Here is a 27,133-nt window from a genome sequence, read left to right as displayed (position 1 = left end):
ACCCATCACAATGCTCTCACATCTCTCGATGCTGACACCTGTTGCCGCAACGGATCTGAGACATCCGGGCAACGCAGAAGCTACTGGATCTAGAGTAGCTGAGAAATAGGCAACTGGTCTACGGACACCTCCATGATTCTGAGTTAACACTGCTAATGCGCAACCTTCTCTTTCGCAGCAGAACAATGCAAATGCCTTGTTATAATCCGGCATTCCCAACGCAGGAGCGCTACATAAGGCTTCTCTCAGCCTCAGAAATGATTTCAAACAGTCGTCGTCCCATGGTACCGGATCACTTACATCCTTTCGCGTCAGCTGCTGTAAAGGCTTCGCTTCAAAGGAAAAGTTTGGGATCCACTGGCGGCAATAGCCCACCATTCCCAAAAACATTCTAACTTCCCTCTGCGTCGAGGGAACTGGCATTCTCAGAATCGCATCAATGCGATCTGGAGACACTTTCCTTTTACCCTTCTCAATTCTGTGCCCCAAATACTGTACCTCAGGTAAACAGTATTGCAGCTTGTTTGGAGACACCTTGTGACCGTTCTCTCCCAGGAAATTCAACAACGCAATGGTATCGACCCTGCAAGCATCTTCTGTCTCTGACGCGACAAGCAGGTCGTCAATGTATTGCACCAAAACAGAGTTTTCGGCAACACAAGACCTTCAAGATTCTTCTTTAAGAGCTGATTAAAAATTGACGGGCTCTCCGTATACCCCTGTGGGATACGACACCATGTTAATATCCGATTCTCTAGCCTAAATGCAAAAAGAAATCTACTTTCTTCATGTAGGGGAATCGAAAAGAATGCCTGACACAAGTCAATCACTGTGAACCATCCAGCTTCGCATGGGATCTGGAACAGTATCACAGATGGATTCGGTACCACTGGACAACATGGAACAACTATGTCGTTTATTTTCCGCAGGTCTTGCACTATCCTAAACTTCCCACTTGGCTTCTGCAATCCCATAATGGGTGAGTTACATGGACTACCCATGATCTCCACCAGTATTCCCTGCCTAATCATAGACTCAATCACAGGTTTGATCCCTGCAATTGTTTCAGGCGACAGTTTATACTGGGGTGTTCTCGGGAATTCCGCGTTCGGCTTAACCTGTATTTTCACTGGTTCCACTCCCCTGACTAAGCCGATCTCCTCTCCGCTTAGATCCCACACATCGGTCGATACAGACTCCCTCAAATCCTGTGGAAGCTCCTCCATTGTCAAAGCTGGGTACATTTCCACGCACACCCGCTGATTTGCAACCTTAAAGGTCGCGTCATCATCCCTTGTCTGTACCTCTACTCCTTTCGGGGTACAGTAGATTGTGCAATTGAGCTTACACAATAAATCTCTTCCCAACAGACAAACAGGACTAGAATCGCACACCACGAACTGATGTCGATCCCTAAAGTTTCCTATCCTGACTGGAATCGGTTCCGTTAAGGGGCTCACTAGCCTCTTGTTCGCCACTCCAACCACTTGTATGCATTCCCCAGAAAGGGCTACCCCCGGAACTACTGCGGATCTTATAGTTGACCTGGTAGCCCCCGTATCTACCAAAAAGGTAGTAGGGCGTCCATCGAGTTCTGCTTCCACAAAGGGTCCTCTCTGATCTACCTCTAGAATGGCCCTAAGTATGCAATCATCATCCTGACCTAAACTCAACTGCGCCAGCAAATCTGCATCCCTCTCCTCTCCCATTTCGAACATGGGCATCTGCAAATAAGTCCGAGCTCCCTGCTGTATGTTCTGCATCCTGGGTGGCTGGGGAACCTGCACCTGCGAGACGCCGGTCCCCCCTTGCATCATTCTCGGTACAGTCACCGTCTGTACCTGTTCCGCCCCAGGGACCTGACCCATTCCTCCCTCCATCTGCGGCTGATTATAGGGGTTCAAGGGACACTCGCGCCTCCAGTGTCCCACCTGGTGACACTGGTGACAGGCAGTCGTCTTCTTCAAGATCGCTACATCTATGCCTGTCCTAGGGTCAACGGGACTCGGCCTTCCCTGACCCTGCGCGTTCTGATTCCCTGTCTGGTAGTTTCCCTGTCTCCGCACCACTGGGCCCCCATTCGGCGGTCCCTGAGCAGCTTGCATCTGAATGAGCAATAAGTTATCCTTCATCTTCTTGTGCTTGGACTCAATCTCATCCGTGCAGTACCTGGCGTACCGCAAGATCTCATCTACAGGCTTATTCTGCCAACAGATCAAATGCTGCTGTATCATGAGACTAACCTCGGGCTTCAAACCCAGCACGAACTTGGACACAAACTGTCCCATGTCCTTCGTTTCCAGCTCATCTAAACCACTGTACTGCTTAAAAGCCTTCAAAAGTCTCCCGTAAAATTCATGTACTGTCTCCTTTGGCTCCTGCACTGTCCTATCTATCTTCACCCAATCGATGTCCTGGGGTGAAACCTTCGATTTCAACCAGGTAATTACCTTATCGTACAGCCTCATTACCACGGGCGACGGACCGTTTGTAACTATGTTCCTATCAGGCTCATAGTCCGGCCAATCAACAGCAATTTTACATGCGTTCCACAGATCTCCCGGAACCACGATGTCGAATAAGGTGTTCAGATCTATCCACAACACCTTTGAAATTTTAACAAAACGCTCAACTTGCTTGTACCACTCTGCAGGCTTCTCCCTGAGCCTGGGAAAATCATTCGTAAATGATGCCAAATCCCCCCTGCTCCATGGTACATGCACATATCCTCCATTCGCCACCTCTCTCAAGGGAAGGATCTTTACCTCCTGCAAATCTCCTTCAGAGCTCCCTCCTTTCGCTCCCCTAGAATTCTTTTTCCTAGCCCATTTCTCTTGCCATTTGTCAAGCATCAGCCATATTCTCATAGCTACAATCAGTTCCTTAGTATGTGACCTTAGACCAACAACTCTTTTCTCTTCCAATTCCCGCTCAGTACAATGCATCCTATGGTTCCCTTGTAATGCTCTAGTCTTGGACAGATCCACCCCATATTCTCTAGCCAAACCCGCCAGTTTCTCATGTGCCGCTCGTGCTTTACGAGTCACATCTTTTGCTACAAAAAGCAATTCATCTGGAGTATATGTCACTACTCTCTCAAGAGGTAGGTTCCCATATATTATTTCATCCGCCTCTGCTTTAAGTCTTACTACATCTATCATTCCTGCCTTCAAGGCCCCTTTCAACACCTGACAACTTGTTCCACGTCCCTCATCATACTCGCATTCCGGTTCCTGCTCTCTCCTTTCTTCTGGTGGTTCTATGGGAGCAGAATGGCTCGTAAAGGCAACTGGGGTTGTCCCCGCTCGGCCCATATTCCAGCTCATTTGCTTCTTTGGCGGTACCCATGACCCTGAATCTGATCTCGACTCCATCAGAGTCCTCGGCCTCACCGGTCTCTCGTCCTCTTCGCCCCTAGATGTGTCTGACACCGCTGCTAATGGTGTACTCCATTGTACAGGGCTTGGAGGTCGGGCCGTTGCCCCTTCCAACTCACTTTCCCCGCTTTCTCTCCTCATTCTTTCTGTCACTCGTTCAGACCTCTCTCTCGCCTCTGATTCCGGACTGTATATTGACACAATCGGTCCAATGGTGACCGGTACCCTTAAGGCATCCGGTAACCTCATCTCTCTTTCAATCCTCCCACTAGCCTCAGACTGACCCTGTGAACTCGCAGTTTCAAACGAAACCAACCCTTCCACTCGGGTCTCAGGCTGGATTGTTACCCTCCTAGAGTCTCCCCTCTCACCCCACCTATCATCCGCTTCATCTGGATTATAAGGGGGTGGTCTCTCGTCTAGCAATCTTTGCAATACCCCATCATCGGAATCACTATCTTCCTCTTTCTGTGCTTTCCCATGCCTTATCCCCGTCTCCTCCATTAGCGCGGGATACAATTTCGCTTCCTCAATTGTCTGCACTCTCCATCTTTTCTCCGCTGCGTCCCACTTGGCATCCTGAAATGCCCTAATCGACTTCCTCATTCTCTCCTGACTTCTTCCCTTTTCCTTATCATGCGCTGCTCTAATCCACGCATGTAATGCTTCAAACTGTGCTGGTCTTGGCAAGGGTTTTAAGGACCCCATCACCGTCTTCAGTTGGTACAGCACTGCTAGTCTAAATGAGCCATACCTCGGGAAAGCTAGTTCCCCTTCGCCTTGTGTAACCTTGTGCCAATTCTCGATCCAAACTATAGTATGTAACCCCACATTCTGTGCCATGTAATGTGCCGGGGTATCCTCGGGAGGGGCTTCTTCTCCCCCACGAACAACCACATGCTTATCGCCTCTACACAACTCTCGCAAAGCCCTAAGGCACTTCATAATGAGCAAATTCGATCTCGCGCTCTATTTACTTCTTGTTCTCGAATCCTCCAATAACAGCGCGACTCACACCAATCGGCCTATCACAGCGCGACACTCTCTGACGTCACCTTCCTTCGCTCGCAGCAGTTCCCTTCTCCAAAACTCGTTTCACGCTTACTCACGTCCCATTCACACACTGAAATAACCAATTAAGTTACTTCTCTGGCTGTCCGTCCACAGCCTCTGACTGTTCGTCCACAGTCTCTCGACCTTGTTGACCTCGATTGGCGCCCGTCTGCCCCCGTCCGGCCAGACAGATCGCCTCTGATAGGTTACTAACACTCTGATCCGCACACTACAACCCACGACCAGCGTTAAGTTGCCATACACACACACGTTCACTCCCCCTATCTCGGTCCAGGTGATCGATGGTACCTCACGATCTCCTTTGGGTGGTCAACAAAATCTATCTCAGGTGTCTTCTACACCACAATTCCCAGGCTGCGCGCGCTCACAGCCTGATCTCACAATCACACGACATACACAACAACTCCGCAAGACATCACACAACAAATCAACACCGCAATCTACAACATCTCATTATGTTCATACTCACTCCTGTAACTGCTGATTTCTGCCTCGCTGCTACTCGCCGTTGATGCTCATCTGCTGCCGTCTGCTGCTCGCCATCTGATGATTCAGCATCACTTATCGTCTCTTGGGCCTCAAGGGTCACTTATCCTTATCTAATCTTCCCTCGCTATCAGAAAGAAACCATCCTCGTTTGCTACCAACTGCTCCGGCCCATTTTAGTATCTCGCAATTATCTACTGGAACCCACTCTGGTCAGATGGAACTTTTTACTTGCCCAATAGCGTGGAGGGAAAAACACAATTATCAAAATTACTGTCCGCAATTTGCCATAATCAAGGACTCGAGACTTAATCTCTTGGCTCTCTGGTTTTTATTATCAGCATAAAGATTTGCAGATACAAAGTCCTCAATACGAGGCACAACAAGTACATAGGCACTAATACAAAAGCTACTCTACGGAGAATCCGCATACGGCTAAAAATAACTAAAAGTACAATCTCTAAAAGCATGAGGTAGAACACCACCAAGCAAATGTCGATACTAGGGACACTGAACCATACCATCTCTGTCCCTACTCTGCACTAGATGACATCCCTACTTAGCAATCCCTTGAGACCCTCATCGGATAAAAGGTGTCAGAGTGAAACTTCCTAAGAAGAATTCACTTAGAGAGCTTGTTCTAAGTTGCCCCCTCTATCCCTTCGCCTAGCCTTCCTCTGCTCTGGGCTGCTCTGATCTGCCTCCACCCTCGGGGCGCTGTCCCTAATACAGAACCCCAAATCCCAGAACACGCCCTTTGCGCCTCCTCTTCTGCGGGGTCGTCTTTCAGTAAATTTCCACAGAGCGCTGTCCAGTTCCATCGTCCATCGCTTGGCCTTGAGTCCCAGTCGCCATCCGCACTAGGAGTTACGATTGGCACATTCCAATACACTCCCATGTCTGGCTTTCACTACATAAGTCAATTTGTGAACAAAGAGCTTCTCTACTAACGAGCAACTGTCCTTGCACCTGGGGTGAGATCATGCAAAGCAGACATTCTTCACATCTTTTAAGTTGCAATTTACTACAGCCTAAAACCTCTACTGGGATAAATCCTTTTTGGCCTATTGCCCTTGGCTAACATAAGAAAATACCAGGCCTTTCGCCTCAACGATATATGCGAATTCTGGCCACTACTTCGGTTACACAAGCAGGTTTAAATCACAGTATTGACATTTACGTCTTTCTTTCATGTGTGGTCAAACTAAACAGTCCACAGACACGAAGTCTAAGTTACACATTTCTAACACCACATTGTTCAAAAAAAAAAAGGACTAAGCTCTATGCATTGCTTCAATATATACATAAGATGCTTGTACATAGCTAACACTTCTATGGAAATCGATATAGGTTATACAATTCATAATACATTGCACACAAAATACCTGAGCACACATTTGATTATATGCGGGTGCCGACTAACAGTGAATATAACGCACCCCTACAATTTTCAAACTTTTAAGCGCTACATCAATGGATAGGGTGGATTTACCATATCTTCAAAGTTTCCAATGCTCATTAGGGACATCTATGAGCAGCTTGCGGTACTGCACCTACACATCTCACACAACTTAATCAGAATTAATATAATAATTGTTTTGTCACATTTCATAGCTATTAATTGTATATATGGACATAGCTATTTGAATGTTCTTGTGGTACTGTCTTGTATGCAATGCACTAGGGGAGTACCATATGTGACCAAAAGTTTGATGCTCACTAGGGACATCTAGGCACAGCTTGCGGTACTGGCAGTGCTGGCGCCTTGCTCAGTAGGGACCTCTAGGAGCAGCTTGCAGTACTGCACCTACCACATCTCCCATTTTTGTTAGACCTTCCATAAATTTCCTTTCATCAGCTCCACATAGAGTACAACCTAATCCGGAATTAATATATTTATTTTGTCACATTTTAAAGCCACTAATTGTATATATGGACATAGCTATTTGAATGTACTTGTTGTACTGTCTTGCATCTAATGCATTATGGGTAGGGTGGATTTACCACATCTTCAAAGTTTATGATGCTCACTAGGGACCTCTAGGAGCAGCTTGCGGTACTGCACCTAGACAAGCAGTGCTGGTGCCTTGCTCACTAGGGACCTCTAGGAACAGCTTGTGGTACTGCACCGAGACATGCAGTGCTAGTGCCTTGTTCACTAGGGAGCTCTAGGAGCAGCTTGCGGCACTGCACTGAGACATACAATGCTGGTTCCTGGCACACTATGCAATCATTTGCAATGCACTAGGTCTCGCATTACTGAAAGTATGAGCTATTGGCGTTGCATTATTATTTGCAACACCAATACCTCAAACTATCAGTAATGTGAGACCTTTTGCATTGCAAATGCTTGGTATTAAAATGCAGCAGGACAGCAGCAAGCACATTGGCCCTGTTTTTTGCATCAGTGCAAAGTAACCATGGTGTGGCCCCATCATCACATATAATGGGGCATGGTGATGTATAACCATGGTACGTTAATGGAGGATTGCGACAAATCCACAGGGGAGCTCCAGGTTTTATTGGGAATATTTCTATTTTTTTGTTGCTGTTTTGGGATTACATGTACTGAATGCATTTCGATTGCTTTGTCTATTTCATACTTTATATTTTATTGTATATAATACCCCTGCCTTTGAATAAATCAGTTTTGATCGTTTGATTTAATGCTATATCTCCATATTCATTTATATTCATTCATGTAGCAACCACTAGACCCTTCAAGGTCAGCCGGAGGTATTCCATGGCTGTCAGATCTATTGTGCTGAAAGGCTCCGCCGCAGCCTTTCCATTAAAAGAGTTCAATCAATCAATATGAACTTTATTCGGATAAAAACAACATATCCATAAAAGTGCAGTTAAAAAACATTATTTACAGTTGGACATAGAAGAAATTAGTCCGAAATCATAGAATTACGAAAACGTACAGCCATTTTTAAAAAGGATCCAACTCGGAAACATAATTCATCATTATCAATTGCAAGCATCAACTCATAGGCTATTTTATAATCAGTTACGCATCGGGATTTAAAGTACGGAATCAGAAATTTTTTCGTGAGCGGTAAATAGAAGGAACAAAAGAATGAGAAATGTAACATTGATTGTTTCAGATTGTGGGTACATGGACAGGGGGTGTGATCAAGGTTCAGAGAATAGCCAGTTGGAAAAGACAGTAAGTATTTCATGGTGTCGGTCCTTAGCCTGAAGAATAGACCCCGTTCCCAACAGCCAACAGGTTTTAAGAGATATGTAGGCATTACTGTGGATACATGCTCTATTCGCATATATCTAGCAACTGAGGTTTTATTACGTTCAGCTGCTAGCCTAGTTTCTTTATACGATGCATAGAGTAGTTTTTCCACAGTTTTCATGCTTGGGGGGTTGTGGGCTAAAGGGTTTATAAAAAGATGTTCCAAATTCAGGCTAATTAAGCTTTTGTGGACTCCGGCCAACCATGATATGACCAGCCCTCTGTCACATTTTAAACAATCCAGGATAATTTCCCTAGTCAGTTGTGCGGCCGGGTTTTTCCAAATCCTAAACCAGAATAATGTCGGGCGTGCCTTAATAAAATCCTCTATATAGGATAAGTGAAGCTCGCCGTGACAAGCATATGTAGATGAGGAAAATGGGGCACCCAATATTTTGCGACAAAACCTGTTCTCTTCTCGTTGGATAGGTGAGCTGGCAGTGTTCCCCCATACCTCTGCGCCGTACGTAACGGTTGGAATGCATTGTTGTCTGTAAATTTTGACAATAGCAGGCACTACCTCTATGTTTTTGGGTTTGGGTAGCCTGAGAATTGTATTAATAGAATTAATAAATTTCCTATTGCAATGGGCAATGTGATCATTCCACAAACCGTTAGATGCAAAGACCTGGCCCAGATACGGAAAAGTGCTGGTGCTAGACAATCTGGTAGAGTTAGATACAATAGAAAGGTTAAAATACTTCTTAGTCCCACATGACATTAAAAATGATTTCTTAAAATTAGTACACAGATCTAATGTTGCCATAAATTCCACAAAACCGTTGACCAAAGCTCTCAGGGCATTAGGGGTACGCCCCATTAGCACAGCATCATCTGCATAAGGCAGCGCGGGGATTTTATTCCCGTCGATGCTAGGGACGTCCTCAGTTAGGGGCAGTAGAGATTTAGATAGGTCATTGATGTATAAAATGAATAGGAGGGGGGCCAAGACACAGCCCTGTCTGACCCCCCTACCAATTTCAATTGGCTTAGAGACCTCACCGTTCCTTCCAATGCGAACCCTGGCTTTCAGGTCTCTGTGTATATATGCTAAAAAGGAGACTAATGAGTCGTCAAGGCCGAGAATTAAAAGGGTTTTCCACAGCTGGGATCTGTTTACAAAATCAAAGGCTGAGGTAAGGTCCATGAATGCCAGATACATTGGTGTTTTCTTAGCTACGGTGTATTTACTGACAATCAGGTGAAGATTCAGGCATTGTTCAACAGTGCCGACCCTACTCCTAAAACCCAATTGAGACCGATGCAGGATCTTGTTATCCTCAGCCCATGAATTAATTCTGTTAAATAACACCCGTCCCAGGATTTTTAGGGTGTTATCAATCAATGAGATTGGCCTATAACAGCTCGGGTTGGATCGGTCTCCTTTCTTAAAAATTGGGACAATAGTGCTAACTGACCAAGTGTCTGGGATAGATGAGTTGGTGAGATTGTTAAAAACATTCGTAAGAAGTGGCGCCCAAAAATCAGGTTTACTTTTAATAAGGTCGATAGGGAGACCGTCTGGTCCGGGGGCTTTGCCCCCCAGGCTTTGAGTTATTGCTTCTTCGACCTCATATAGTTCAATCAATATCCCACCAGTGTATATGTATTCTTTTTTGGGATTATTGGAAATTGGGGCAGCATAAATCTTACTAAAATGATCTTCCCAAGATTCACTCATAATGTTACATGCAATTGGTGTGGGGATATTACCCATAGATTTCATATCCTTAACTGCCTTCCAAAAATTCTTGCTGTTTTTTAACACATTAGCCTGCACAAGATTTGCCCAGTTGTTATTAGTAAGCTCTTCCTTTCTGCGTTTTATAACTTTTTTATAGTTTGCCCTGAGTGATGATATAGCGGACGCCACTCTGGGTTTGCTTACAAGGGCCTTTCTTAATGCTCTATTAGCCGCAGAGCATTCAGCATTAAACCAACCAAGCTCATAATTCGGCTCCCTTATTGGTTTAGACAGTATATTTTTAATGCCAGAGCATAGCCCTGAAAAGGCGTTAACTACCTTTATATTATAAAGGCAGGGCGTTAAACAAATGTCCACCAGATTTGAGTGGTGTTTAATCATTTTTTCAAATAAAGTGTTGTTGTCAATATTGCGCCAAACTACTCTGAGTTTGTCATTTGATGCCACCAGATCTCGTGCACCGAGCGCAAAAGAGTTGTCAGTCTTCCTGCTCAAGCTTCATCACTGTGACATGCATGTAATCTGTAAATTAACTCCCTGGATCTCTGTATTCTGCCTTCAATGCCAAGAAAATTAATGTTGCTCCATTTGTTACAGGTCGCTCGCCTGCTCCTTCGCAAATCAGATGTCACATTGAGTCAAACTCCCCTCTGGACGTTCATGGCCGTCTTCAGAGCCTCGGCCCAGGACCATGTATTCAGCAAAGTGGAAGGAAGCCCCACGTCAAACCTCTACGAGTCAAACCACTGCATGCTCCGAAGCCCCAAGGCAAGTGGCGCGCTTCTTTATCTTGTTTCCCATTTTCAACCTTGGCTGAAATAAATTATTGTTTGCAGGTAAACATGCCCTATTCAACTGCACCCGTGTAATACTCATAGTTCATGCACACATAGTCTGCTCCACAAAGCACCTCTAATAGGGTTCACCGGGTGAAGACAGGGTTAGTGAATCTGTTATGTTGAATGCATTGTTCCCTGTGCATTTGTAGATCGGTGCCTTCAGTGGGAACAGCACATTAGTGATGGGCAGATCGGCTGTTTGAAGCGCTGCTCCATTTTTCGCAGGAGGTTGTGGACCCCGACCTCCCTTTCAGTAGACACAGGGATTCCCAAGCCCAGAGTGCAGTAAGTGATTGCATACGCCTGCCAGGGGAGGTCTGGGGGGTCCCTGAGATCCCTCAGGCCCCACCCAAGGGGGACCATTGAGGGGGAACACTGACTCATATATGGCACACATTCAGTGTGCCTACCAGCAGCTCTTCTTCGTCTGCCTCTGTAGTATGGCAGAGAAGCAGAAGCAAAGTGTTCCATCATTTGCATGAGGGAACACCCCCATCATGTGACTGGTTCTTGGGTGTTTGCTAGTCTGGAGGGGGAAAGTGCTGTTGAGTTAACAGTGCTTTGCCAACTATATGGCTTCTATCTAGCATGTTGTGTGTGAGAACAGTAAAACTGGTGCTGTATAGTGATATTGCTGAGTGGAAATTCCAGTTACTTTTCCAATGTTAGCTGATAATGGTTTATCAGAGGTGAGTTGAGTGCTTGTGCTACTGTGCGCTCATTGGGTGGTTGTGTGGTGTATCTTGGGGTTGGGTGCTATTTGGCTGGTTTTTATCATAGCGATTTGTGGAAGATGAGCTGGATTGTGTGGTTTTGGGGTGATATATCAAATATAACCTAATGTGAGTTTGGTTATCTTATGGGAGAGAAACTGTTAAAAGCAAGCAGTAGAGAATCTCTGAATAACCTCATAATATGGCAAAGGAAACAGTATAAACACCCAGGTTTAGCAACTACAAACCATATCTCATAGGGTGATCATTCAGGAGGAAAAACCATTGCATGCCTGAGATACAGCCTAAGAAGGGCCTTGGCAGCCTGGAAGGGGAGGGCAGTATTCTGTGCGAGGAGGTGGGTGAACCATCAAGAGAGCAGGGGAATAAGGAGCTGGGTAAATATTGCATGGTAGAGTGAAGCAGGACTACAGCTTAATATATATGTGTTGTTGAAGAGGTACCCCAGTTACCTATATGACTTGAAGCAGCATACTGGCTATGATGATGCCAGTGGTTATGTCTAGTGGGTACTCTTGGCATCAGCAAAGTATGACTATACCTTCTTGTGGATGAGCTGTTGAAGTGGCAGCGCCCAGCCTTGTATACTGGCTTTGAGCGATATCATGTGCATGAAAGTGTCATCTTTTGTGTTTAATTTGTCATATCAAATTTGGGTGAAGTATGAATATGACTTTCTATTAATATGCTGTTGAGGTGGCAAACACATAGCCAACCAAATGCTTTTGTACTGTGTTATCCATGCGATGGAGCTTGGGATTGCGTTGTTGGGGTAGTGTGATATTTAGGTACATTGGTACTGTAAGCGAAAAGCACACAGAGAAATCTAGTTAAGTCTAATAATTATACATACCTAATTTCATTCCAATAGTAAATTTGTTAAGAATGTTAAATTACTGTAACGTTCTATGGTTGAATATATAAATGGAATAAGTAAGATGGTACATTATCCATCCTTTCACATGGGAAAATGTCAAATTAAGGGGTCAATAAAATGTCCTAACAGGCTTGTTTGTTTCTGTATAGAGAATCAGCGAAGATCCCATTTTCATGCAAATGTGATGTTTCTGTGGTTTGAGCCTTTGGTGGAAAAGATGACGGCATCTGCTGCCTCTGTGGAAGATGGGGTTTTGGAATCCTTGAAATGCAAAGATCAGTGCAGAGTCTACACTAAACTGCAGCAGCACAAAACTCAAGAATTGTGATGTGAAAAGATGGTCAGCACTCCAGACCCAGCTTATTATAGGGAGGAAAAATGAGGAAGAAATACATGCCTTCCAACCCTATTGAAAGACTGATCACTGTAAACACAAGCAACAAGGGAATGCATGAAGACAATTGGAAAGTGGAAACACGATGGGATGAAAGAACGTTGAATGAAGGGAACTTAGGCCAGGTATGAATCAATGAAAGTCCACCACCAGACGAGGAGAGAGTTGCATTGAGATCCTTGGCAATAGCAGTTATTCACTAGATGAGCAACCATGTCATAAAGATATACCTGGGAAAAAACTCTACTATTCATAAACTATTGATATGGGGAGTGTGTACCACAGACATAATGAATATGTTCCATTAAGAAAGTTGTATGATCAGGCAAGAAGAGTAGCATAGAGGCACAGATCCAAGACGATGGGGCATAGAGGTGCAGGAAGAAATGAGTAGCAAATGCAAGAAATTAAGTTGGCCGGGTAGCAAACTTGAGTATTGCAAGGGAAGTGAGGGGTGAGATTGGTGTAGGGCTGTTGAGGGATACAGGCAATGGGGAAGGAAAAGAGCAACACATGAAGACAAATGGGTATAGGCAGAGAGTTACAGGACAACACAAGCAAGGATAGCGAGAACAGAGAAAAAACGACCAGAGAAGTGTATAAAGACCCCCACAAGCAGTAGATGTTCAGGCAGGAAGGCTGGCACTTCTTGAGAGCAGAATGTCTGCCTGTCACAAGGTCAAAGGAGTGCAGGAGGGAGCTGGAAACGCAGAGGTTAGGGGAACTTGCAGTCTGCCAGCCAGGCCTAAAAATCCTCATACTGAATTGCGCAAAGGGCGCGAGAAGTACACTTGCCATAACACATCACAGCACTGTAAACTTAGTGGTGTGTCTGTTCCAGCCAAATTACTAAATTTAAAATGCCACGGGACTGATGTGTACCCTCCATGGCTGAAACTGAACCTCGATGCTGGTTTACTCCGCTTCAGTTGCACATACACCTTAAAGAGGATCCAGTAAAATACAGATTGATTGATGCAGGTAGAAAAAGAAGACCATGGGAGTTCTAGATACAGACTCAGTTAATAAAAAAAATGTAGTCACCTTGAAAAACCCCAGGGCATGGCTAGGGAGACTCAGGACATAATCTGTGAGTTTGAGGATTAAGAGACTGGAGAGACTGAGAGACTGGATACAATGCCAGGGTGCTAGAACAGAGGGGAGACACGTCTCCAGCTTTCTAAGGCCCGTGGAGTAAAGCGAAGAAAAACAGACCAACAGCTCAGCACTACCACTGCAGAGCACACAAAGGGTCTGATTAGAGGTGCCCCATGGGGGTCAATAAAAGGCTCCAATTATAACTTTCTGGGAAATGTGTATTTTGGTGCTAACTGCATCAGTGAAATATGCATGCCCTGGTAATGACTGTGTTCATTTTCCCTTGTAAAGGAAAGGCTTTAGCACTGGTGGCACCCTGCGCGACAATGTTTGTTGGCACCCCACCCCCCATGACCATCTCCGCCACAGATTCCCTCACTACCACCATTCGACAGGGCCCCTCAAGTCTCCATAATCACTGTCTCTTAAATTATTTTAGTTTTGTAGCGCTACTCATACCAGTTTAAGGTGTCAGAACACTTTACATCACACACTCATTGCACACAGACAATCATATGTGTGTAAATCAGTGTATAGGAAATGTTACATAAGACAGAGGCTTACAAGGTGTAGGAGTAACTTGTCATCCATTCTGGTAGGCAGTATAGTTTGAGTCCTTGGTCTGGAAAAGCACAAATTCTGAATTTAAAATGTAACACCATTGTTAGGGGTTTTCTTTAATAATAAGAATTGATTTCTACCTAAATGAACCCTTTTTGCAATATTAGGAGAACGAAAGACTGGGGAAAAAACACATAGCTCTATATATTCCTTGCAGTTAGCTTGCAGCTCTTTGATGACAGTTAATAGTTCACACCGATATTAGGATTAACCAAAGGATCTCGCAGACAAAAGCAATAACCCATTGACCAATTTATATTATATGCACTTTGTGATCTGAATGGGACACGTTCTTTGCAGCAGGCACATTAACCCTCTGCCCTACAATAAGTCAAAGTTTCTTAGACAAAGCTCAGGTCTCTCTGCAGAAAGAACATTAATCAAATGAGTAATCTTGGCATTTTTATTGCTGGTACAAGGAACGCGGCATCAGGTGCATTTAAAACAATAAACATGGCGCTCCCACCCCAAGTCACCGCCCGGTGAGATGGCACCGATCGCACCACCCTAGTTGCCAGCACCTGATCCAGTTAATGCCAGGTGCTGGCAACGCCAAACAACTCCTAATTCTTAACCCCTTTGCTCAGAGGGATTGGCCTATGGGTCAGAGGTTTGTACGCCAGATTTAGTCATGCCTTAAGTGTTCAAAACTCCTTTGATTCTTCCTCTTAGTGTGCAGGAATACTGGGCCATGATTGATTCCCTAGGGAGGGTGCCCAAAGGATGGGAGAAAGCCATCCACCGCAAGTCAAATACCAGTGGCACAGTTATGTGTCCCAAGACAATCCTACTGGACCCATCCATAGGCACCTGAAAATGAAATAACCATATTGACAGAGAGCCATGGGCAGGAAGCATCCCATATCCCATCAGTGTCCTCCCCTACCACTTTTGGCTCACTTTGGGCTCCACATATCCACCAGGTGCATTTCATTGTCTACCCTGTACCACCCCCAGATCTTTCCCTAACACCAAAAATGCTTGGAAAGGAAAAATTCCACTTGTGGACTGCAACACCTATTTAGCCATCCACTACAGTGGTAGCGAAAACATGGCTCCATGGCTACCCTGTGTAGCCTAATAGCAGCATCTTGAACCCTGCTGTACAGTCCTGCCAAAACCCTTCTTTCGACATGTAGAAAAAACTAATTCTCAATATAAGTCACCCCTAAACACTTCTTTTTGCCCACAAGGTAGGTGTCACTGCTAAAGAAGTGCTTACACATGGCCCAATATGTGCACATAAAGTCCATTGAATCTCAACAGAAAAATTACTTTTTTACACCAACTCTTCACGTAACGGATCTAGATGGGATTGTATTCTATTTATTGGGGCCAATTCTGCTATTTTTCTTTATTACTTTCATGCAGTTTTCCTGATCCAGATCAAAACTTACTTACTATTCCTTCTAAAACATTTTTCACCTGGCTAAAAGGGAGAGGATGTGTTCTTATGGCTAGACTGCTGACTTTGGAGCTGGGAAACCAAGGTTTGAGCATCTGGGTCGATTGCACATCCTGTGATTCTGGGCAAATCACTTAATCTCCCCGTGCCCACCAAACAAAATTAATGTGTCCTTGTGTAATATAACTGGTGCTCATGTAAAGCGCTCCAATACCTTCTGGTCAAGTTCGTACTATATAAATCTGCAAAAAAAAAAAAAAAACATTCCATCGAACAGGTCAAGCAAAAGCCACAGAGAAGCAACTGTGCCTGCCTTTTTCAAATAATGATCTTGCCTCAGAAGCATCTGAAGAAAGACTTCTGTAGGGTGTCACAGTCAGTGGCTCCATCAAATAACCCCGGCCAAAGCCACAGCCAAAGAGCTTGATAGTCCAGTCTCAAGGCTACAACTGAGACAGGAATTTATGCCACACAGTTTACGTAGGATTCTCCCTTCCATTTTATTTCCACGACATATGAGGTAAATATTCACGTGCATAAAGTAACTTGGCAGGGATCTGATCAATTGTATAAATGTCTACGATCTTATGATTCATAGATAGAGCTCAGTCCTGTCACACGGGATAGTGCTTTTCTCCCCTTCTGGGTCGTATGATGTACACAGAAGAGGATCCTTCCTAATTAAGGATATGATCTTTCATTTTCTGTGGCCTCCTGACCTGGCTCCCAGGGTCCACCACTACTCTTCTTTTTACTTTGAACACTACTACCTTACTTTTTCGCACACTGATTATCCTAGAGCAACTGAATGCAGAGACCTGCAATTCACCCAAACATCGTTGAAGATATCTTGGTGTAAGATCAAAAAGGATCAAATTGTTGGCATACATTAAAGAGTTAATCAGATATAGCCACAATGGTAGTGAAAACCTTACTAAATTAGAAACTGTTCTAGGAAAATCATGCAAATATAGTGGGAAGAGGAGCTGAATTAATACCCTGCCCTGCTTTAACCCATTTTGAGTGTCAGTTTTAGGAGAATGTCCTCTGTTGCCTTGCATGAGCTCCTTAGACCAGGTGGTGTAGAGAAGTGCAATAATCAATTCCAGGAGACTTGCCAGCACTTAAAAGGAAATTAGCTTTCTATGTCTATTGACTCTGTTAATACTGTTGAGAAGCTGAGAAAGCTTCACAATATACAGGTTGTTTCCTAACAAAATTTCTTTCCAAAATAGATTGCACAATAGCTGTGTTCTCCTCCTTGAGCCTGAAGGATCGTAAGCTGTAACTGCTTTTTCTGTATCCGAGGTTTGTGTTCAAGGATAATTTTGGCAACATTATTGCCCACTTAAAGTAGGAGGACTATTTGAGGATAGCTACTAGGTGCACTTCTGGTGCCCCTTTAGCACATGGCAATAATTGGCAACCAGCTCATGATTTTGGGATACTCCCAGTCTGGAAGCAGTGTGAAAAAGGAGGTCAACAAATATTACACTTAAATTTGCTCGTTTTTTGTTGTTGACATTTCTGTCTGTATTTATCCATATTTCTTTTTTGATCATTTTATCTGTATTTATCCATATTTATTTTGTCCTTAGTGTACAATATAAATATGCAGTGGGTGCATTTCCCCATTTATTATACTAACAAATATTTTCTCGGGTTTGAATGACCAATGGGTTTTAGTAATTTACAGTAAAATACAATCATCTGAAAACTTTCAAAGTGTAGAACAGCTTAAATAGCTGTAGTGTTGCAGTTATTTAGGTTTAGTTAAGCATTCTTTTTTTTAACTCCCCTACCTGTCATTCTGCACAGCTATTGACCCATCACTCAGTGAAAATCGTCCAAAATAAAAACTATTTTCTGTACTTTTTTGTATTTAAAAATAAACACAGACCATAAAATAGATGGGTTTCTATCTGTATTTCCCTATAAAAATCTGTAATCATTGGGAAATTGGAACCTTATCTATAATTAAGAATGCCAATAAATGTGTCCCATTCCTGAGCTTACTGGACTACTATCTTATCCATACTTATTGCTTACCCCCTCTTTATTTCATATAAATCAGATAGGCAATTAGTTCAATCCTGGTGTGCGATCACTAGCACTATATCTTTCTTTTGATCCACATGTAAAAGCTTTGATCCACATTTAAAAGCTGTCGGTCACCAAAAGTCTCTTGAGTTTTTGACAGAGCTGGTTCATGCAGAACATACCACAGTAGGTCTGCTTTCTTCCCCCTTACCGCTGCAGTGTGTCTGGAATGCCTCTTCTTCAAAGTACTGAGCAGTTTAATGTGATTTACAGAATAACTCTAAATCATCTCCAATGTGATAGAGGTAGCTTCCCTGCCCAGTCAATCAATCAATCAAGTGACTTGTAATGCGTGACTACTCACCCTTAAGGGTTTCAAGGTGCTGGGGGGTGGTGGGGACCTCTTATCCCTCTAAGACACTGTGGTTCAGAGAGCCAGGTCTTGAGGTCCTTCCTGAATTGAGGCAGTGGCAGTGATTGCCTGAGGTAGAGAGTGTCAGAACCCAACTTCTACCTGCAGGAGATCTTGATTCCATGGGAGCGAGGAAGGAACTCTACACCCCCAAAAGACCGTGCTAATCCAAGTGTAACGACAACCTCAAGAACAGCCAACTCTCTATTGGGAGAGAAGAGGCAAGAAAACAGGACCACTCTAGCCAGGAGGCAGCAACAACACGGTATGCACAGCCTAAGACTCATCAGGAACAAAAATCCCCAAGCCTGCATTCGCAAGAATATAAAATAAACAACTGTTAAACAAAGCAGACTAGAGCACAAAGTATCAAGTTCAAGCTTTGCTTTTTACTAAACAAGCGTTCTTTGTGTACATTCATAAACTCACCTTCTGTCAGTCCTCTCCGCTGAGAAGTTGAAAAGCCCTTCCATAAATACTAGAAAAGGAAACTACAATGTAGCAAAATAAGAATTGTCTCTTCAGTAATGCAACGAAAACACTGTAATGACTTCTTCGTCAGGTCACTGACCTTTAAATTTTAGGTCGCGTACCGTGCAAAAATATATTTTCCAAATCCTAAGCCTCTTAATCCGATATATTTCCCAGGAGCAGGCTTTAAACAAAAAATTAAGGGAAAGGAATCAAAGGGAACGATACCGGCCGACGGTGTGGATCATCAGCAGGAGGGCACAAGTTAGTTCTTGGTTGTCCGAGCACAAACGAGTAAATTCACCTTTTCTGCCCGCTCACGACTTGCCAGTAGACTTCTCGAAGTGGCGAGAATACAAGGGATCCAGAGCTGAGTCAGATTCTCCCTCGCTGGGAATCCGAACAGGGTTAACAGGAAACGCTGGCAGACAAGGAAACTGACAGCGACTGAGACGAGAGGAGGGGGCATGGTTCAAAACCAATACAAGAAGTAAGCCAAACAACGTTCCGTTCAACCAGTCCTCTTTTATTTCCATAATTCACCCCAGCTGTGTTGCCGTCGAAGTAAATGAATAGTCTGAGTAGTTAATACCGAAGGGCACAGGAGGCTCGGGTTGTAACAGAGAGGCAAGGTGTTCCAGGTCTTTGCTGCGAGGTAGGAGAAGGATCTTTCTCTGGCCATGGTCTTGATACATGGGATGGTGGCCAGGGCCAGTTGGGTGGGGCAGAGGTCTCTGGCCTGTGTGTGGAATGCGAGGCGGTGGTTGAGGAACAGAGGTGATTTTTTGTTGACTGGGAGCCAGTGGAAGTCTGTCAGGTGGCCGGTGATGTGGTTGCGGTGAGGATATTGAGGATGAGTCTGGCGAATGAATTCTGTATCTTCTGCAGTTTCTTTAGGAGTTTCTGGGTGATGCCGGTGTAGAGTGTGTTGCCATAGTTGAGTGTGCTGCTGATGTGTGCATGGGTGACCATCTTTCTGGACTCTGGGGGGATCCACTGAAGATGTTTCAGAGCAGGCGTAGTGTGTGGAAGCAGGATGATGAAACAGTGTTGATCTGGTGGTTCATGGTGAGCGAGGAGTCCAGGATGATGCTGAGGTTTTGTGTGTGGTCTGTGGGTGTGGGGGGGATCCAAGATATGCGGGCCACTAGCAGTAATCCCAGGGGGAGGGGGAGGAACCCAGGATGAGGACTTCAGACTTCTCTGAGTTGAGCTTGAGGCAGCTGTCCTTCATCCAGGTGGCGACAGCCTTCATCCCGTCATGGAAGTTGTTCTTGGCTACTGTGCAATCGTTGGTGAGGAAGAGGATCAGCTGGGTATCATCGGCGTAGTAGACGATGTTGAGTCCGTGGTTTCTGAGGATGGCTGCAAGCTGGGCCATGTAGATGTTGAAGAGTGGTGCTCAGGGAGGAGCTCTGAGGCACTCCGCAGCTGATCTCTGTGGGTTCAGAGTGGAACAGTGGTAGTATGACTCTCTGTGTTCGGCCTGTGAGGAATGAGCGGATCCATTGCAGGGCTTTGTCGCGGATGCCCGCATTATGGACCCAATAGGTAATAGAATTTGTTGTCCAATTCTAGTTATAAAATTGTACATACTGATTTTAAATGTTGTGATTATATGCCCTTCTTCACTCTGAAATTTATTGGTGCAAGTGGATTACATCTTCTTTGTGGTGGGCTAAGCCCCCAGCACCCAAATACCACCCAATCTTTTGGGTGTAGAAAGGTAATTTAAGCCATAGGATGGAATGCTCCGTTTGAGTGCTTTTGTGGACTGAAATCTCTGGAAGAAGCTGCAACATATCAAATTAAGAAATACCCCAATAAATTATATAAGAACTGTAAGGATAATTGCATGTAGACCTTGCTGGTGAATCCACTTTTATTTGATCACTGATGATCAAATAACCCAACTCCCTCAGTTTTTCGATGATCATAATCCCACGCTTGTCGGCCTTGCTATTCCATGGAGGGAAAGCTGGGGAAATATTGCTTGCTCCATTTCAACATTTCTGTACCATTGTATACCATGCCAGGTTTCTTCATGTACCAGGGAGGATCTTATGCGAACAAACCTGAGACATTGTACTGAATTACTGGAATGATTAAACATTTAGGGGCTGATTACAATGCGGCCTGGAAAGGCTCCAACAGTTGGAGGTTACCGGTCCACATCCTAATCGGCCATTCGGTTAACTTTCCCGTCGCCACATGCTGGGCGGTCGGAAACTAAACTGGCCTGTCATTCGGGCTGGCTTCCGATGGGCTCAAGGAACCTGTCAGACGGTCAGAACCAGCTCGTAATTCCAAAGGGAGGCCTTTCTGCCCTTTGGATTACGATGCACGGTTTCCAGCATGGTTTCTGGTTTCCATGCCGGCCTGTCTGACATGAAACCATGTTGGAAAGTGTGTTTGCAGGCCCTCAGCATGGTCCCCTTCTGTGTGCGGCCTCCAGTTGGGGACCGAGGGGGTACCTATCGTGCCCCCCTGTTGATCCCTGCACCCCGCGGCAGGCACCTTGAGGTGCCTGCTATGCAGTGCAAGGATGAACAGCACCACCCATTTCCCTATGGGAGCATGTATTACGGTCGTAAACCGGTTGTACTACATGCTCCATGGGGGAATGTAGCAATGCCACCGAACAATGTTCGGGTGCATCCTAATTAGGCGGTTGGGACCTCTGACCAGAGGTGGGTCATTCCCAGGCCTGAGATGGTGTCAGGCGGACTTAAGTCTGCCCGACATTGTAATTAAGCCCCAAGTGTTTCCATGAATAATGTACTAAATGTAATGAATGCAATTGCCCACTTAAATGGCCTCTTTTGGAATGGAACTTTTGGAAGGCCTGACTACTAATAAAATGGATTTCCTTCTGAAAATTGACACTTTAGCATATCTCTTATAGGTAAATTATGGCTTCCTCTCACTTTAACAATGAGGCAACATTCTGTTCGTTTTTAAATACCATGTCAAATTCTAAGAAAGAATCATTAAATGATGTCTAAAATGAGGATGGAGCCTTTACCAGAGATGTACTTCCATTAACTAGTCCTGGGAACCATATCCAGGCTGATAGGTCATTTCCGCTCTCATTCAAGGTCAGACTGCGGTACCAAAAGGACTGGAAAACATCTTTATATCAGCCCGCTCACTTTGACTCTGTGCACAATCTCTCTCTTTCTATCAATCCATCCATCCTCTCTCTCTTCTAGCTTTCTGATCACATTTTCTCTACCTCCCCTCTCTCTCTCTCCCTTTCTTCCTCTCTCTTTTTTTTTTTTTTTTTTTGAAACCGTTTATTACAAAATTCAAAAAAATATACAAAGATGGGCCTACAACCTTCAGGCCGGCCGCTAGCAAGCAAGAGGAGCATGTGATACAAACAATAGTGCGCATGCCGCGGCAAAGGGAAATGCACAGGAGTTAGAAGCGGTGGTAGCCACACCATCCGGGCCCACATAACGGTTTCATTTTAATATAAATAACAACAAAAGAACAAATCCACAAGGCAACCCACAATCGGAAACAGCAGCATGTGCTCCCCTAGCGGGGGGGACCCTACCAATCCATAGGAGTAGCAAGGGGGGGAAAAAGGTCAAGACTGGGATTAGGTGGACTCAGTGCCCGGGATCGGGGAGATAAACTGGCTAAGGGGACGGGGCCGGTGACGGATCGGGCAATAACGGCGGGGTACAGATTCCCCCGCGGTAGGCGTTCCAGGGGCCCCATACGTTCACCCATGTCCCAGGCTTACCTCTCGCAACATACACCACCTTTTCCCAAAACATGCACCAATCCATGTTATCCTTCCATGCCGAGACAGTCGGTGACCTCTGGGAACCCCACAGTTGAGCAATATCGCGTTTGGCCACCATATATCCCAGAGTCACCCACCGCGTCTGCGGCACCGAGTAGTCTGTTGGCTCCCACACATTCAACAGGCATCTCCTCGCTTCGGGCAGCAGCGACACACGCGTAACCACCCGTAGGACCTCATGCACACCACGCCAGAATCGCTCCACCTCCGGGCATTCCCACAAAATATGGAGAAAGGTCCCCAAAGAACCACACCCACGCTTACACAACCCGTCTACAGCATATCCCATACGCAGTAGCCTTGGCCCCGTAACATAGACCCTATGGAGTATCTTGAGCTGGACGAAGCGCAGGCGGGCCGGTATGGCCACCTCTTTCGGGGAGGCCACCGCCGATACCCAGTCCTCGTCATCCAGCTCCAATCCATCGGCCACCCATGCCTCACGAAGGTTAGTCAGCAATCCCGAGCGGTCATTGATAAGTTTTTTATAGATTAATGAAATCGTGCTGTCCGGTACATGTCCATCTAGCACTCTATCCTCCAGAGGGGAATACTCCGGGATGGAGGCAACGTCCGGGAATACGGAGCATAGCGCATGACGGATCTGCATATACCGAAAGTACTCCCTGTCCTGCAACTGGAATTCTGTCCGTAGCATCTCGAACGTTTTGAATCCCCCCCTCGTCCAGAGATCACCCACCCTGCTGATGCCTATCATGTCCCACTTTTCAAAGCCCTTCGAGGTCCACAGGGAGCCCAACTGCTCAGATGCGTATAGTGGCGACGCCCGGGTCAAACGACCTTTCCACCCCATCGCCACATTAGCCGCATGCCACACTCGTACCATGACACGCGTGGGGCCCGTCAGACGTGCGTCAAGCGAGCTGGAGTAAAGCGCTCGGTTATAATTACCACCCGGCAGTAACATCTTATCCATTTCAAAGGCCGGGTTTAGAGCGGGCCCGTACAGGCCGTGATTAATCGCAGCCAGCTGGGAGGCCCAATAATACCGTTTGATATCCGGGAGGGCGATCCCCCCGTCATACCACGGGAGCGTCAGCTTCGCCAGGGCGATACGCGGTCTACCTTCCCAGAACAGTCGGCGCTGCAAACTCTCCACCTCGCGAAAGTAGCGCGCCGGGACGACGTCCATTGTGTTCTGCAGAGCGTACAGGAAACGCGGCAGCGACATCATCTTAAACAATGCCGCCCGGCCGAGCGGCGAGAGCGGCAAGCGCCTCCAACGCGCAACATCCTCCTTCAGGCGCTGGAGGGGGGGAAGCAAGTTCTGACTATATCGGGCCTCCGCGTCCAGGGTAATGAAGACACCCAGGTACCGGAATCCCCGCAGGGCGATCTGGATAGGACAGCCCCACGGAAGGATAGGGTCCTCCCCAGAGAGAACATAGACGCACGATTTAGCCCAGTTGATGACAAGGCCGGAGTTAAGACCAAATGAATGCAATACATCAACCAGTACTATCAGTGATTTACGTGGGGAAGCCAGGTACAGGAGAATATCGTCAGCGTATAGAGATACGCGGTCCTCATACTCGGGGGTCCAGCGGAGACCACGAATAGAAGGTTCCCACCGCAGCCATTCCGCCAGGGGCTCCAAGGCGAGCGCGAAAAGGAGCGGCGATAACGGGCAGCCCTGCCGCGTGCCCCTGCCCAGCTCGAACGAAGCAGACACTCTACTGTTCACCACGACCTGCGCCAGCGGGCCAGAGTACAACAATTTTACCCAACTGATGAATCCTGGGCCAAACCCAAACTTCGCGAGCGTCGCCCAAATATAAGGCCATTCAAGCGTGTCAAACGCCATAGTGGCGTCCAAGGACACCAAAATGGCCGGCTCTCGTATGAACGGGACACGTGCGAGCACCCCATGCAAACGCCGCAGGTTAAGCGCTGTATTGCGATGAGGGATGAAGCCGGACTGATCCTGGTGAATCAAGTCACACACTACGCCGACCAGCCGATTGGCCAACACCTTGGCGAGGATTTTGGGCTCTCCATTCAATAACGAAATAGGCCGATAGGATGTGACCCGGTCCCGTGGCCTCCCCTCCTTATGGATAACCACGATAGTAGCTAGACGCTGGTCTAGCGGGAGGGAACCCGCCGAGTGGGCCGCGAGGAACATAGCACGGAGATGCGGTGCCAGCGTATCCGGTCGCAGTTTATACAACTCGATGGGAAGACCATTAGGACCCATGGCCTTGCCGGAAGCGACCGAACGTATGGCGAGGGCAATTTCCTCGGAGGTTGGAGCAGCGTCCAACGACACTCTGTCCTCCTCCGAAATGGAAGGCAGCGCGATATCCCTGAGCAGGGCGTGGGAATCCTCTTCAGAGCGGGAGGACACCGGGGAATACACCTCACGGAAATAGTCTGCAAAGCAGGAGACAATTTCTGCTGGTTCAGTGACACACACACCATTCTGTTTCTCAATCAACGGGACAACTCGACTCGCTCTCTCCTTTTTGTCCAGCCATGCAATCAATTTACCAGCCTTATCACCCACATCATACAGTCTCCCCTGTTGCTCTCTACTGAGGCCCCTGGCCGCCTCCGTGACGAGGGCCTTATAAGCCGCTTGCTTGAGTCGGAGAACATGTAATTTGTCATCCGTCACCCCACATTCTAGATCACCCTCCAACTCTGTTATCTCAGCTTCAACACGAGTCACCTCCTCCCGCTCGCGCCTCCGGGAATGGGAAATAAGGGACAAGGCCTCTCCCCTGAGTACCGTCTTGAACGCCTCCCACAATGAGATCGCCGATGACACAGACCCCACATTCTCGTCAAAGTAGCGCTTAAGGGATTTAACCAGCTCTGCGCGAATGGTGGGGTCACGCAGGTACCAGGGATTAATCGGGACCACCCTACCCTCTCCCCTCGAAAGAATATCAAAGTGCAACAAGAGTGGGGAGTGGTCCGAAATACCCCGTGCCAAATGGCGCACCTCCCCTATCCTCCCAACGTGCGCCGCCGGAACCAGGACATAATCTATCCGTGAGAGACTACCATGAGCCCCTGAATGGAAGGTGTACTGTAGATGCATGGGATGTTTCAAACGCCAACAATCCACCAGCCCCAAGGTGTCCAAGAGGCCAGACAACCATGCCTGGGCACGGGGGAGATCCCTAGGGGGGTGACGATCCACAGTTCCGGAAACCACAGCATTAAAATCCCCCCCCACCACTAGAATCCCCTCCGGAAGGCCAAGGAGGAGGCGCCCCAGATCCGCAAAGGTGGTCGTCTGCAGCCCCGGCGGGACATAAACAGACACGAAAACGACCACTCTGCCCTCCATTCTACCCACCAAAACCGTGTAACGTCCCCTGTCGTCATGGTGCACCTCATCAATCTCCAACGGGAGCGAGTTCTTAACCATAATGCCCACACCCCTTGAACCAGACGTGAAGCCCGAATGGGCCACAAGGCGGTAGCCCCGTCGATTCATGGCACAAAAGGAGTTGCCAATGAGGTGTGTCTCCTGCAGAAAAACTATATCGGGCGAAATTCGCTTCAAGAACTGCAGGACCACACCTCGTTTTATCCTGTCCCCCAATCCATTAACATTCCAGGACAACAGACTCAGTCCCCTACCCCCCATCATAAACAGAAGCCATCACTCGTCCCCCAGAGAGCACTTCAGAAATGATACAACGATGCTTTTGCCTTGTGGTAGAAACGAACAACACCCCACCCCAACCCACCCACCCCAACAAAACTCCCCCCTCCCTGCACCCCTGCATGAGCCCAGACAGCCCCCCCAACTTGCAGTGTGCCTGTCGCCCCTATATAGTGAAACTAGCTAGACCCCCTAGAGGAGGAAAGAGTACCCCTTCTAGACCCCACACAACCTCCAAGGGAGGGGAAAGAACAAAGACAGAAGCTTGGTCGAAAGTGGCATCATAGTCGTCCAGAGTGAGGCCCAATATCAACCCCTCAGTCCCGATCCAGTGGGCCGTCTCCTCCCGCCGCCCCCCCCACCATCTCGAGCGCTACCCCCAGACAGAGTGTCCAGCCAGTCCCCGGCCGCTTCGGGACGATCAAAAAAGTGCGTGCAACCATCCACCTCTACCCGCAGCTTGGCCGGGAAGAGCATCGCGTATTTTAAGTTCATGTCCCGGAGCCGGCGCTTAACACCCAGGAAACTCAGTCTCTGTTTCTGGACCGCTTGAGTGAAATCGAGATAAAAGTTCACCTCCATATTTTCCAGCTTAATCGGCCCTTGCAGTCTGGAGGCTTGCAGGATCGCGTCCCTGTCCCGAAAGTTAAAAATCCGGGCAATGAGAGGCCGCGGAGGGGCTCCGACCTTCGGCCTTCCCCCGGGAACTCTGTGGGCCCTCTCCACGGCAAAGAATTTACTCAGTCCCCGAGGCTGGAGATGGGTAGCGATCAGGTCCTCCACAAAAAGATCCGCCGCCGCTTCCTCCCGTCCCTCGGGTACTCCGATGATGCGGATGTTATTCCTCCGGGCCCGACTCTCGGAATCTTCCAGGCGCCGATCCATAAGCGCAC

General features: G+C 46.7%; 1 protein-coding gene across 1 annotated transcript in view; it reads left to right on the top strand.

The window, feature by feature from the left end:
- The window catches only part of FGD3 (FYVE, RhoGEF and PH domain containing 3), a 555,238-nt gene that overhangs the window by 261,581 nt on the left and 266,524 nt on the right, over positions 1–27,133 (top strand). The window contains exon 2 of the mRNA XM_085624596.1: positions 10,490–10,660. Coding sequence (XP_085480722.1) covers positions 10,490–10,660 — 171 coding nt within the window. The remainder of the gene's footprint in view (positions 1–10,489; positions 10,661–27,133) is intronic.

The sequence above is a fragment of the Triturus cristatus genome, chromosome 9 (assembly GCF_964204655.1).
Source record: "Triturus cristatus chromosome 9, aTriCri1.1, whole genome shotgun sequence".
In the NCBI taxonomy this organism is placed as follows: Eukaryota; Metazoa; Chordata; class Amphibia; order Caudata; family Salamandridae; genus Triturus; species Triturus cristatus.
Note: the sequence above shows the minus strand (reverse complement) of the source record. Positions and strands in the feature narration are given on the sequence as shown.